This window comes from Castanea sativa, chromosome 3, assembly GCF_040712315.1.
Source record: "Castanea sativa cultivar Marrone di Chiusa Pesio chromosome 3, ASM4071231v1".
NCBI classification, from domain to species: domain Eukaryota; kingdom Viridiplantae; phylum Streptophyta; class Magnoliopsida; order Fagales; family Fagaceae; genus Castanea; species Castanea sativa.
Genome location: NC_134015.1, coordinates 7,713,505 through 7,727,758, shown reverse-complemented (window position 1 = coordinate 7,727,758; position 14,254 = coordinate 7,713,505). Strand labels below are relative to the sequence as shown.

The 14,254-nt window shown below is 33.4% G+C and overlaps 1 protein-coding gene across 1 annotated transcript; it reads left to right on the top strand.

Annotated features, from left to right (window-relative positions):
- The first annotated feature begins 3,591 nt into the window (after window positions 1-3,591).
- LOC142627832 (dormancy-associated protein homolog 3) lies at window positions 3,592-6,136 on the top strand. The gene is made up of 3 exons (XM_075801728.1): window positions 3,592-3,817; window positions 4,262-4,423; window positions 5,711-6,136. Exons 1-3 carry the CDS (start codon window positions 3,703-3,705, stop codon window positions 5,812-5,814), a joined length of 381 nt encoding a protein of 126 aa, XP_075657843.1. The 5' UTR covers window positions 3,592-3,702; the 3' UTR covers window positions 5,815-6,136.
- Window positions 6,137-14,254: the final 8,118 nt, after the last annotated feature.

The window sequence follows — 14,254 nt, the reverse complement described above, 5'->3', positions numbered from 1 at the left end:
TTTTGCTCACCATGGGCGTGAGTGTTGTGGGGTTGTGGGTCTTGTGTGTGTTGTGGGTTGGTGTTGGTGTTGGTGGGCTATTGTTGCTGTTGGTGGATGTGGGGTTTCTGTTATGGGTTGCCGTTGCTGTTGTTGGTTGCAGGTGATGGATATTTGGCTGTGATTTTTTTCTATGGGTTCAGATTTGGTTAGGTTTGGTTTTTGGATTTCAGTTTGGGTTTTGGGGTTTGATTTGATGTTTAAATGGAATTTCAAAGGTGGTGGTGGTGGTTGGGTTGCAATGGTGGGTTGGGTTTTTTCTTCTTGTTTTCATTTATGTCCTAGTGATCTGAGTTTGAGTTCTTGGGTTGCTGGGTTTCTGTTCTTGTGATGGGTTTGAGTTCTTGGTTACTGGGTTTGATTTGGGAAGAATATGAAGAACAAGTTGTAAAATGAAGAACAGTCTGAAGAACATGAAGAACAATCTTAATTAATGTGAATTTTAGTTTTTAATTCTATTTTTATTTTTATTATTTAGTTAAAATTAATAAATAAATTTTTTAAATTTATATGCTGATGTGTCATGGTGACGTGGCATTTTTTATTATTTTTTAATTCCTCCGGCAGCCACCTCAGCAATTTCCGTCGGTTGACTGACGAAAATGACAAAAATAACATGCGTTAATTGGTTTAGGAACTAAAAGTGATAAAAATAAAATATAAGGACTAAAATAGAAAAACGTAAAAATGTAGAGACTAAAAATGCATTTACGCTTTTAATTTTTAGAGTCGTATGTGGTTACATCATACATGTTTCCTTTGTGAATATTATTTGTGAAGTTTCCCTTTAACATGCTCCCTAGCCCTTGGGTTAAAGGACACTCCCTCCATCTACCATCATGGGTGGGTAGCAATGTCTTTATTGATAATTCATTAACTAAAATAATGAGCACCTTAAAAAAACACACACACACACATTGATTGGTTAGAAAATCTTAAAGACCCACCCGACGAGGCCATAATGTGTACTATTGATTATTTGGATCACACCCATGATTAAAAATCTACCAAAAATTTCCACTTATTCTTCACTTCATTTTCAGAAAATAATAGACTTTTTTTCATTAATCACATGAGACATTGGTGGACACAATGTGAATCACATAAACAAGGTCACCAATTATCATCATTGATGTTTTAGAATCCTTTTGTTTTATTTGTGAGACATACTGACATCGATACATCACAAAATGCAATTATGGCTCACAACATCACAATTTTTTTTTTTTTTTTATAGAATAAACGGCAGAATTTTATTCAAAGAAGGTAATAAGTCTATACAAAAGCAAGGCAGCATCATAGATCAACCATGCTAAGATTGTGCTTGCTATGGAGCTTTCCCTCACCTAACAAAAAATGCAGCAACTATATACAAATTTACATCAAGGAATGCCTAAGAAAAACAAGACAATCTTACAAATATTCAAGACAGGCTACCATAATTAGCTTCAAAATATTCTAAAGCATGGGCTGTAGCAGACATGGATGGAGAAAGGGGATCAGGACGTGGAGTACTGTAGCAAGCCTCATTCCACTTATTCCAAATCATCTAGCTAGTTGTGAAAAAAACTGCAATCTCTGGTTCATTTTTTCTTTGCATTATTTGATCAACCACATTCACAAATGAAAGATTTGTGCAATGAGTCATGATCTCTCTCAAGCATGTGGACTTCCAAACCATGTATACAGCATCACCTTATTCCATGGTAAATCATATGTACATGGTTTTCTTAGTACCCCTTTTTTTTTTGTCTCCCATTGAATTAATTTTTTGAAATGACAACATGAAAGATGACATTTACTTTCAAAATGAAGAAGAAAAAAAATATAAAAATCTTCTCAAAATATTTTATGCACTAGAGACGTCATAAATTTTTATAAATTTTACTTTGTTTGTTTAGAACATACTAGATTAATCAAGTAATTGGACCATCACTTTTGAAAAATTTCATTGCTTAATACTACCGAATTATATGGATTGTGTTGTGCATAAGATTGTTAAGTCTTAAATAGGATGTTTACAAGTAGATTAGACTTGTACAACAACCGACTTGATCTACCCAAAACGTCTTACTTGCTTTGCCTTACAACCTTACATAAATGTGATATTGATTTTCAAGTAGGTTGGACGGTTTCAACTATTAAAGTGGTGTGTTGAGTTTTTTTAAAACTACTAAGACCCGACCAAGCTCTCCTATTTGTAGTTTTGTCTAATATTAAAATTTCTTTTTGGTTAATACCATGATATACACATATAATTATGAAAAATGTATGATATTTTTCCAACATATTTGTAAGCATACATAATGACATAGATATGGTACTCATAGATTTTTTTTTTTCTTCATTTTTTATAGAAAAATTTAGAAAATACTCTTGCTTTAGACATGTATACTTTGATCCAGAGGAAAATGAGCCACTTCCAATGATTTTCCCTTAATGGTTTATACAATTTAGTGGAAATACAAAATTATATTTCCAAGTTGAAATTGTACAAATTTTTAACTGACTTGTCGTTTTTGGAGGTTGATGTGTCGACGGCAATTTGGAAATTTTCCAATTTGCCAATGACAGATACGTTGAAATTTTTGCCCCTAACTCACTCAATCCAACGTGCACATAATTTGCAATCAAATTAAAATCTAAACATATTAACATATTTCAACTTATAGTGTCCACTCCATGATAATTGTTTATTATCATCGCTCAATTTGTTTCAATGAAAAACTTTATGTGAAGATGGTTTTCAACATTTTCTTGTGTTCAGTAGTATTGAAAGGAAAAAAAAAAAATTGTCAAAGAAAAAATTTCTCCTAACTTCTTTTATTTAGTTTGGCATGGTGTAGAGTTGTTCTCACTACCAAACATAGAAACATGATAATTTTCTAACAAAAGATTTTTGAAAAACAATTCATGTAAAAAAAAAAATGTTAATATTAAAACAAACATTAGTGATGTAAGTAAAGTTTAAACCCTAATATCTTATCCGATGAGACAAGAAAATTTAGCAGGCGAGTTGGGTTATCTAGCTAGGACCCCACCTAAACATACCTGATACTACTAAAAATTATTAAGATTTTGACATTGTATCCCATTCCATCCACACAAAAAAATCCAGCAAAAAAAATTTGATCTGTTTATCATCACCACAGGTTCCACGTATCGAGATCAATATTCATACGGCGGCTAGCTTATAGCAAAAAACCAGAAAACAAAAGGGCCTGGGTCAGCCTTTGTAAATTCACAAAACTATAGGGCCATTTTCATGTCGTGCAGATTAAAGTCAAGGGCATTCTCGACTCTTAAGTATTAAAGCGACCCGTCACGTGACAACACCCACGTGTCGCACATCCCAACAAACGATGTCCGACTCTCTCGGACCCCACGTGTCATTTCCGACCTTATCTTCCCCGTACGTGCCACATCGATCCACTTGCCACGTCACTGTTTACAATCAAGATCTTGATCGACGGCCACAGATCGTTCTCTTTTTCCACAGACTTGCCCGACCTTTAACGCTCGTCGTTATAAATATCACCCTCGTTTCGCTACTTTTATTTCCTCTTATTATCGAAGGTGCCTTACCTTTCTCTCTCTCTTAACGTACGCCGTCCACGCTAACGTGCGCTTCTTCTTGTTGTTGTTATTCGGCTAAAGTGCGCCATGGGACTACTCGACCAGCTCTGGGACGACACCGTTGCGGGACCTCGGCCGGAGAGCGGCCTCGGAAAGCTCCGGAAGCATTCGACCTTCTCGTTCCGATCGAGCTCCGGCAAGGGTAGGCTGCGTTTTTGCTATCTTAAGCCGGCGGCGCATTTTAGTGGATAACTATAACTCTCTGTATATATAAATCTTTCTCTACCAATCGAATCAAATCAAAATGATTAAAAGAAACAGAGAAACTGAAATTGTTGTAATCGAACGGCTACGATTAATTGTTTCCGTTTTTAAACAAATCAGACGGCCAAAAATGATCATTTTAGGTTCTGAATCTTAATTATCCTGCGCATATTAGCGTTAACGGCGCATTTTAGCGCAAGAAATAAACATATAGTATTATATTATGTTTAATAAACGGCTTAGATTAATTTCGGTGGAGGATCACACGGTGGATGTTTATTTGTGTATTTAATTGTTTTTTTTTTTTTTTAATGAACTTTTTATTGTATTTATGGGGTTATCTATTTCAATTATGTGTTGATGATGGATGGTGGATGATCAGAATCAGATGGCGGGAGCGTGAGATCGTACGGTGAGGATTCGTCAGAGGAGGCGATGAGAGTTACACGCAGCATCATGATAATAAAACCACCCGGATACCAAAACGGGTCGCCTCCGATTTCTCCCGCCGGGTCCACCCCTCCGGTTTCTCCTTTCTCTGCTGGTAAGCACTAGATTTCTCCTTTTTCTGTGAAATGACAAACATGCCCATGGGTTATGAATTACTAGAAATATCATTGAGGGCATTTTCGTCTTTTGGGGGTAGTGTGTTCACTTAGTCAATTGGATAGTAATGATGATGATAATTAGAAGGTGTTAGGTGGTGATGAGGACCGCAAGGGTTAGGATTTTAAGGGAGGTGGGGGGTAAAAAGACATAAATGTCCTTGTCAACGTACAATTATGCATGGGGTAGGTAGGTATTATCATTAACTGGGTAGATACTAAATAGATGTATGTAACTAACTATGTAGGGCAACATTTGGTTATTATTTATTTATAAGATGGGGTAGTGGATTATAAAGTTGCCCTACTTGGATGGGAGTTATTATTGAATGGTGTCCACTTCTATTGTGGACACATTAGTCTCATCTTCCCATGCACTGCATTTGTCACATCATGTTAGATTTTTAAATTTTTATTGGTAAATTACGCATACATCCATTAAGTGAATTTTAATATGGGACCAATGGAAGAGGTGGTGGTTGAACTCAGAGTATAAACTATTTATTGACTTTGTCCTTGTGATTAGTGTCATGTTGCCCTTGTTGTTGCGTGAATGTTGTTAGACTTAAAAAGCGTTTTGATTAAGCTTGTATTACTATTTGAAACACAAAATCGAAATATAATATGATTTTAGATACGATAGAACACTGAAGAAGATTACATGTGAATGACGCGGATTGGTCTGTCAAGAGTCTATAATTGATTTCATAGTTTATCTCTTACAAGAGGTGGAGGTGTTAACTAGGTGAAGCTCATTAATATCTACTATAGGGGTTTATCATTGTAGATGTAGGATTTTATTGGTGCTAATTAGACATTCATTGGATTCTTTTAGCTGTTTTAGATATTCATTAGATTGTCTTATGTAGTAAATTTTTTATGTATCATTTATGCATATATAGATTATAAGGTAATAATTGATGATGTCCCATGAAATTGCATATTATGAGGCTGCCATGTTTTGGCATTATATGTAAGAGAACTTAGCTGTTGACTTAAGCTAATAACCTAATGAGTATTAACACAAACTTCTAAACTGTATATAGATGCTTCAGCATAGTTTCATAAGATGTTACATCATAATTAAATTCTTGTTGTTACCTTACTGTTTAGTTGGTTATCCATTTTATAATCTAGCAGCTACAATGTTAATACATTTTGGATCACATGGCACACATTTCCTCCGTATGATCCGCACTGAAATGTTACTGATGGGTTTTTTCTAGGAGGTAGAGACTCATTTCGATTTCGAAGGAGGTCAACATCGGACGCATACGAGAAAACAAGCGAGGCTAGACCCAGGAGTCCTGCTTCTCCTTACGACGTGTGAGATATGAGCCTCTTTTCGTGCTCAATGGGGATGAGAAAAATGTTTGCACTTTTGTGTTCGTCAATGTTATATCTAAGTATGTATGCGGCTGTGCGGTTGTTTATCTAGTTTTGTAGATATATAATCTATGTAGCCAATGGTGGTGTATCGTGGTCTTTGTGAGACCAGTTTGTAGCTAGGTTGTGATCATGTACCGGTTGTAGTATAATGCACTTTGCTATCTGTATATATATAAAGCTAGCCTTCCTCTGTTCTGTTCTGTTTGAGGTTTGTTATGCGTGATTTTGTTTAATGGAATAAGAAAGCAAAAAATTTCTCCTCCTCTCTCTCTCTCCTTGCTGTGTCTATTTGGAGTAGCATGTTAATGGCTTGAATTCTAGGATGGATAATGTTTGCTGAAGGCAGAACAATGAAGCTTTGCTTGTGGTAGTTTTAGAATGTGCCCATCAAAATCGTGGGGGTTGGAATGTTGGGGAATCTCTTACAGGGGTCAAGCTCAAGGTTTTGTATTACGGTAATGGCTGTTTTATTATTTTAAATCATGGGTTATGATTGGTGGGTGTAGTGTATCTTTGAAGGATCTTGTTGCAAAAGTAGACATAATGAATGGAATCTATATATGCTGCATGTCTACTAGATTGCTTCATAAGCGGGCCATAGTTTTAATAAAAAGTATATCATGCAACCGGACAAGTCTAGTCTAAGGATACAACTTTGGTAACTCTAATGTGATCGGTCAAGTTTAAGGATACAACTTTGGTAACTCTAATATGATGGGTCGTGCAGTGGTAATGAAAAAATGATGGTTTATTCATAGGCTCGATCATTTCAATTAATTGTGGTAAATCGTGTAATTTCTTACTTCTTGTGGTTGTGGTAAATGACTTACTTGAATTTCAATTTTAGGTATAATCTCTAATTTATACAACCATTAAAAAAAAAAAGGTACTGTTCCATGTTTATATCCTACTATGCAATAGGACAAGTTTATAAATATAATTTTTGTCCTAAACTTTGATGTGATTGATCATGAGTGGTAGAGAAAAAAATGATAAATTCATATTATCTATTATTTTCAATTGACTATTTAAAAAAGAACTATACTAAATTGTACGGAGTATCATTTTAAAAGAATTATATATAAAATCAGTATGTAATGTTATGTGAGTTTACTTTAAATCTTAATTTTACCATAAATATAATTTTACCTAAAAGGTGTATTATGTAATATGTGTACTCCTACATATATGCACCCCATGTATCATGTGTAAACTGTGAAGGACTTTCCGTTAATTCCGTTTCATGTGTAAACTGTGAAGGACTTTCCGTTAATTCCGTTGTAAGTTCAAACTTGTCAAAGGCTCATCTAACCCCTTGGTGAAACTTGCTTTCACTTCGGTAGGAACTTTCTTGTACTGTAAACAAACCTATGTCATAAGCCCAAGTCAATTTACATGGAAAACTGGTTCTCAGGTGGGAAATTATGTACAACATATTCTCAGTCACTCTTTACTTGTCTTTGATTCTCTTCTAAAAGTAAACAGCAATAATATGGTCAAAAATAGTTGACCAATCATTGTGTGAGTATGGGATCCATTAATTACTTGCTTTGATAAATTATTACACAAGAATATGATGGCTTGTGTCTGTCACTTGTTTGAGATCTACTTATTTTGTTAAAATTAAATTTTTTTTACTGAAAATACTGTAGATAAAAGTAAAAGTTAGCTGAAATAATACAATGAGACTTATGAATAGTACCAAAAAGTGCAGTAGGACAAAATTAAAAGTCAGCTTATTTTACTATTCATCTTATTTTTGCTACTATTCATTGGCCTCACTGCACTTTTTGGTACTATTTATAGATCTCACTGTACTATTTCAGATAACTTTTATTTTTATCTACATTAGTTTAAACAAAAAAATTTTCAATTTCAATAAAATAAACGTATCCAAATAGATAATAAAGATGCAGTTCAATATGGTGTCTTAATCATGGAATCCACCTAGCATTAGCAAGTTGCACAAGTTGTCCATATCAATTTCATTGTGGAATCTGTCTATGTTTCGGTCACTTTGATTATTTATTATTTTAAGCTGGAACTTCTAGGAGTTTCTGAATTAGTATAACTTATAATGTAGATTAAAAACTTTTTTTTTTTTTTTTTAAATGTGTGGTTGCTCAAATATTGATAAAAAATTTTAGTTGAAATAAAATGAAAGATCGAGACTGCGTCCTTATTACTATATATTTTTGTTGAGTTTCCATCGTTTTGATCGTCACCATTGTTTGTTTGATTGAAAATTTTCACTTTGATGATATGTCTTTCTCGCTTTGAGGTGGTATCAATGATGTTATATGATTTCGTGTTTAAACAATGTGGCTCCAAGATGCCTTAGTGAGGGAACTTTGTCAAGCAGTTAAGAAATTTTGATTACATATCACCCACGGATATAGCTTAGTGGTAGGAAGTACTCATGACTCATTAGCTTACGATTTTAAAGTTGTGGATTCGAGTAATGATAACTAGCAAGTCCTAGTCCCACGTCATTCATGAGTAAGGTTTAAATCAATCAAGGTTTGTTTGGTTGGAAGAGTGAAAAAAATGAGAGGATAGAAAATTGGGAAATGATAGAAAAGTAAGGGGATAAACGAGATTTAGTTTTCTTCTATTTGTATTAGGTTGGGAGGATAGAAAATTGGAGAGATGAAAAACTTATTTGTTTGGTTGAGAAGAAAACTGAAATGATGGAAAATGAAGTTGGTATAAATTTACAATCTATGTCCACCATTAAACAAAACAAAAAAAATAACACATTTTTGTATTAAAAAAATTGTGCATGGAAACTTCCAAAAGGGAAAAAAATTATAATAATAATACAAGCCAAAGGAAAATGAGCACAAAAAAAAAAAAAAACACTATTGAGAAGTACAAAAAAAGTATAAAAAAACAAAGAAGTAGTAAAAAAAAAATAAAGAAAAAAAAGGGGAAACTTTAGGAGAGAATTACGGAAACAAAAAATCAAAGGAAAAAAAAAAAAACTGGCAAGAACAACGCCAAAAAAATATTAAATAAATAAAATAGTGAAAATGATACACATGTGCACTTGCACATGAGCATTGTTCTTGCTAATTTTGTAAAGGGAGAAAACACCCGGGCCTACCATTTTTTTCCCCTCTCCCCTCCCAACCAAACAAGCACTAAAAATGTTATCTATCCACTTTTCTCCCCTCAATTTTCCATCCTCTCTAAAATCCCTCCAAATAAACACACCTTAAAGGTAAGGATTCAAACTCTGGACTAGCCCTGCAACTCAAATCATTTTCCCTTTAGATATCTAAGCACTTTGTACATGGAAAAAATGTCAATTAAGTTACAAAACTCTTAACTACACTACTTTAATGTAAGACATATAACCATAAAGAAAAAAAGTTTGATGTTATTTTAAGCTACTTGCATGAAAGATAAAACATCATAAGAAAACTTATTTGCATTATGTAACTAGACAACTAAAACAAGGATTAACAAAAAAATTATTGCAAGGATAAACAAGTAGAATGGGTTTTAGATGTGTTTTTCTTTTAAAATGCAATCCTTACTTATCCTTGAGGCTCGATAATTCTTGAGAAATTCTAAGAACACCACTTTTGGCATAACTTTGTGCCATAACTCGCTACATGGTGAGTTGTGATTAGTAAGGGTGTGTCCCCACATGACCAACTGACACAACCTTACCAATCACAACTCGCCATGTATGTAATAAGTTATGACACAAAGTTATGCCAAAATTGATGTCTCCAACATTTCTCATAGTTCTTAGTAGTAGTTATAGACTATGTGTACTTCATATTTGTCTTAGTTTTTGAGACACATGTCTCGATGTGTTATTACCCTTCCTTTGAATTTTAGGATAGTTACCCAATTAAATTCTAACCTACTTTTATTTTAATTTCTACTTCTCTGTAATTACTTAGCAGATATATGGCAGTCATGTAATTTCTTACATGTTAATTATGTACCAGATTCACACAAGACACATTATAATCCCCTCGTGTCACATGCTTGTTGTTAAACTAATTTAATACTGTATATAAAAATAGAAGCATTGCCCTACAATTAAGGCTATTTTGTCACGTAGGAAAAAAACTCATTTAAAAATCTGTCGTGCTTGCAATTAAAAAGTGAAACATTATACTGTTTCATTATTTTATAATAATACGAACAACTGACACCAATATGATTGATAATGAGAAAGAGATAGTAAAATTTCTCTACCACTTATATATATTTGTGTTTTTTTATCCTTTTCAGCCACAATTTCTCTTCACTTATTTGAATATTTAAATATAAGAAATATTTTATTAAATTGTTATTATAATCTTTTCCCTTATGCATAGTATTTTTTTGATTACATGCATTGTATGTGAAAGATTTGAGTGCTTCTTCTACCCTAATAATAGTAATTATGTTTGTCGTTTTTATTCTTTTTCCCTCATAATATATGAGCCATCTTTTTGACCTTAATCACTAGGGAAATTCTATGGCAACTTTGTATTAAAAAAATTTTCCCCATCACAATAACATGTTCCTTATTTTTTCCGTAGAGTTATGAAATTGTGCATTGAAATACGAACAACTATGAGTTTACTTTCGTCGCCAAAATGATTGATAATGAGGAAGAGATATTAAAATTTCCCAGCCACTTATATATATATATATATATATATATATATGTATGTATGTATGTATGTGTGTGTATATGTTTTTTTATCCTTTTCAGCCACAATTTCTCTTCACTTGTTTGAATATTTAAATATAATAAATATTTTATTGAATTGTTATTATAATCTTTTCCCATATGCATAGTATTTTTTTTATTACATGTATTGTACGTGAAAGATTTGAGTGCTTCTTCTACTCTAACAATAATAATAATAATAATAATAATAATAATAATTATGTTTGTCCTTTTTATTCTTTTTCCCTCATAATACATGAACCATATTTTTGACCTTAATCACTAGGGAAATTCTATTGCAACTTTGTATTAAATTTTTTTTCCACCACAATAACATGTTTCTTCTTTATTTTTTCCATAGAGTTATGAAATGGTGCATTGAAACTCTTATTCTTCAATATTTTAAACGGAGGTTTATTGTCAAAAGTTTGGTAGTTCAGTGACAATGCCTTTACAAGGAGAATTAAGATTCAAAATTTTCATCATCTATTTGTTAAAACTATCAAATTATCAAAGAAGAAGAATAATAAAGTATGCTAATTGTCCTATAAATAATGAATGAAGGAGAGAGCACAGTTACACATATGACATTTTTCTCCTTTGCCCTTATAAATTTTGTCTTCACAAACACATATTTTGTGACGCTTTTTCTCCTGTTGCATTGCAAAAGACGCCATTTAAGAGTATCTTTTTAACCTATCAAATATGTGAATGCTTAACAACTAATGAGTCCAAAATTGTTTTGAGTTTTTTTTTTTTTTTTTGGTTGTGGCAACGTCTATAAGCTCTTCAAATTAAGTTATAGAATAAACATATTTTGTCTCATTTTGAATATTCTACTTTATATTTCAAATAAAATAAACCGACATTCAATCACACTTCGAATAACTCCGAAACTTGCTTAAATCATCTATAGTAATAAGTTGGGTATGTGACACACATGGGTCCCAACTCTGATTCCTATCCTTATGCCCATTTGAATTATTGGGTTCCTAAAAAAGGTATAGTGGCATACAAATGTAGTCATCCATATTTGGATTGCAGCCTAATAGAATGGTTGCTCCACAGGTTGGCATAACCTATTGACCAAGAAATAAACACATCATTAGTAAAACGAAAGTTTGATTATTGGCATTTTTGATTGTTAGTGCTGCTATTTCAATCATGAATTGTCTGAATAGTACAACCAATTGGAGCCATCACTTCCTATCAAAAATTCAAATAATATCAATCAACCACAATTTTTTTTTTTGATACAAGATAGAATTCTACTCTGGTACAATCTAAGTGTATGTGTGTGTGATACTCCCTCCTGGAGACTTAAACCCCGACCGTTGTCCCCCACACCCCATGGATTCCTAACAAAGTCTTCAAAATTTTCAACCCAAAACAAATAAATAAATAAACAACCACAAAACTTTTGACTTTGCAAAGTTGTGTTATAATAATCAATGATGTGGCACTTTCCTTGAATTAGTTGTTTATTCTTAGGGATAAAACCTGTAATTTTTATCTCCTCTTAAGGATTCATACATGCCCATTAGGTCAATTCATAAAATTAGTTAACAAATACGAAAATGACAAAATTAGATAGTTATCGCTCTCAATGTGGACTTTGTCAATTTAGAACCTAACAAAAAAAAAAGGGTAAAAGGGGCCCACTGAAGGTGGTTTTCCTACCTTAATGTAACCATGGTAGTATCATACTGGTTGAATTAAGTGAGCCATAGTTATCTCATATCCACTAGAGTATCAATGGATACTAAATTAGTGTTTCACCAATAATCTATAAGTGCTTTCCATTCTGTGAGTCAAACTTAAGACCTAGTGTTCACCACACCAGTTAGAAGTAAGTTCACTAACCATTGATCCATCACCCAGCTTGATGGTTAAACAAGTTTTTCACACTTAGAAGTCCATAATTGCCAATATTGCTTGAAGGGGGGCTTATTTACTAGCATTATTCATTACCCTAAAAGAATTTTTCTCTTGGACAGGACAAAAGATTTGTATATATGTGTGTATGTGTGTGTGAAAGAGAGATAATGTCATGAGTAGCAAGAAACTTGTAACTCAATTAATATTTGTTGATAAAGTAATGAGATATTTAAGATTTTTAATACTTTAAATCCCCTTTTTATCTAATTATCATATTATAAAATAAAGTAGTATCATGAGTAGAGGATGTGGTTGTGTTTTACCTATAAGACAAAATCCATATAACAAAGAAGTATAATATTTCACTCTCAAAGCAAGCGCCATAGGCCCACAGTGACAGGCACAGTAGTGAAAGCCACCTTTATTTAGTCAAGCAAGCAATTTGAAAAAAAAATTATGAATGGGCCCTTTTCTCACCGTACCCAATTGACTATTCAAATAAGACGTAATTGCACTTTTAGTCTCTATATTTTGATTTTTTTTTTTCATTTTGATTCTTATATTTTCATTTTATCACTTTTAGTCCCTAAACCAATTAATATGTGACATTTAAGTCCTTACCGTCATCCAACTAATAAAAAATGTTAACGTGGCTGACGGTATAGTAAAATAATAATTAAAAATTCTATTTTGGTATTAAAAAATTGTCACATCAGCATCTAAATTAAAGAAAAAATTAATATATTAATTTTAACTAAATGAAATTTTTTTAAAAAAAAAAAACTCGAGAAGAACATGAAAAAAAGAAGAACTCCAACCCAGATCAAAGAACTCAAGAACACAAATCACAACCACAAAGAACTCCAACCCGTGACTGCCCTCAAATCACAACCACAAATCCACCAGAATTTGCCACAAAACCATCAACTATCCACCGCAAATCCAAAACAATAAACCCATCCACTACCCACACAAACCCATCGGAGCAAACTACCCCACCCAAATTTGATTAAAAAATATATAATAAAAATAAATAAAAAACTCAGCAAGTCCGGCGCCAATCCTCTTTGATCTGAGAATGAAACTTATCACCAAACTCCAATCTGTGAACGAATCCCACCACCAAACTCCGATCTTTGCCATCACCGAAACCCACCACCAAACTTCAATCCAGCCACTGAAACCCACCACCAAACTTCAATCCAGCCACCAACCATTACTAATCCAGCCATCGAACAATCATGCAACCTATCACCGACAGACCCAAACTCTGATCTATGCCATCACCAAGACTCCACCACAGACGCCAATCACCACAAACCCACACCCTCCACCACACCAATCCACAAACTTAGACCTCCACCACGCCGATCCCCACAAACCCACGCCCTCCACCTCACCACGGCAAGTCGACAACACCATATGCACATAAACCCACAAAAAAAAAATGCCAAAGAGAGAGAGACTCATTGATTTGAGAGAGGAGCTTGAGGCATATGGGTTTGGGTTTGAGCAAAATCAAGAGATAAAGAGAGTTCAAGAAGGCTAAGCACCAAGATAGAGGGAGAAAGAAGAAAGAAACAAGAAAAGGAAAGAATGGAGGCGGAGAAACTGAGATACCGATCTGGGGAAAAAAAAGAAAAAGAAAGAAGAAAACAAAAAAGAGAAAGAAACGAAGAAATTGTGAGACCGATCTGGGGAAGAAAAAGAAAAAGAAAGAAGAAAACAAAAAAGAAAAAGAAACGGAGAAACTGAGAAACCGATCTGGGGAAGAAAAAGAAAAAAGAAAAAGAAAAAGAAACAAGTACAAACAAAATCACAC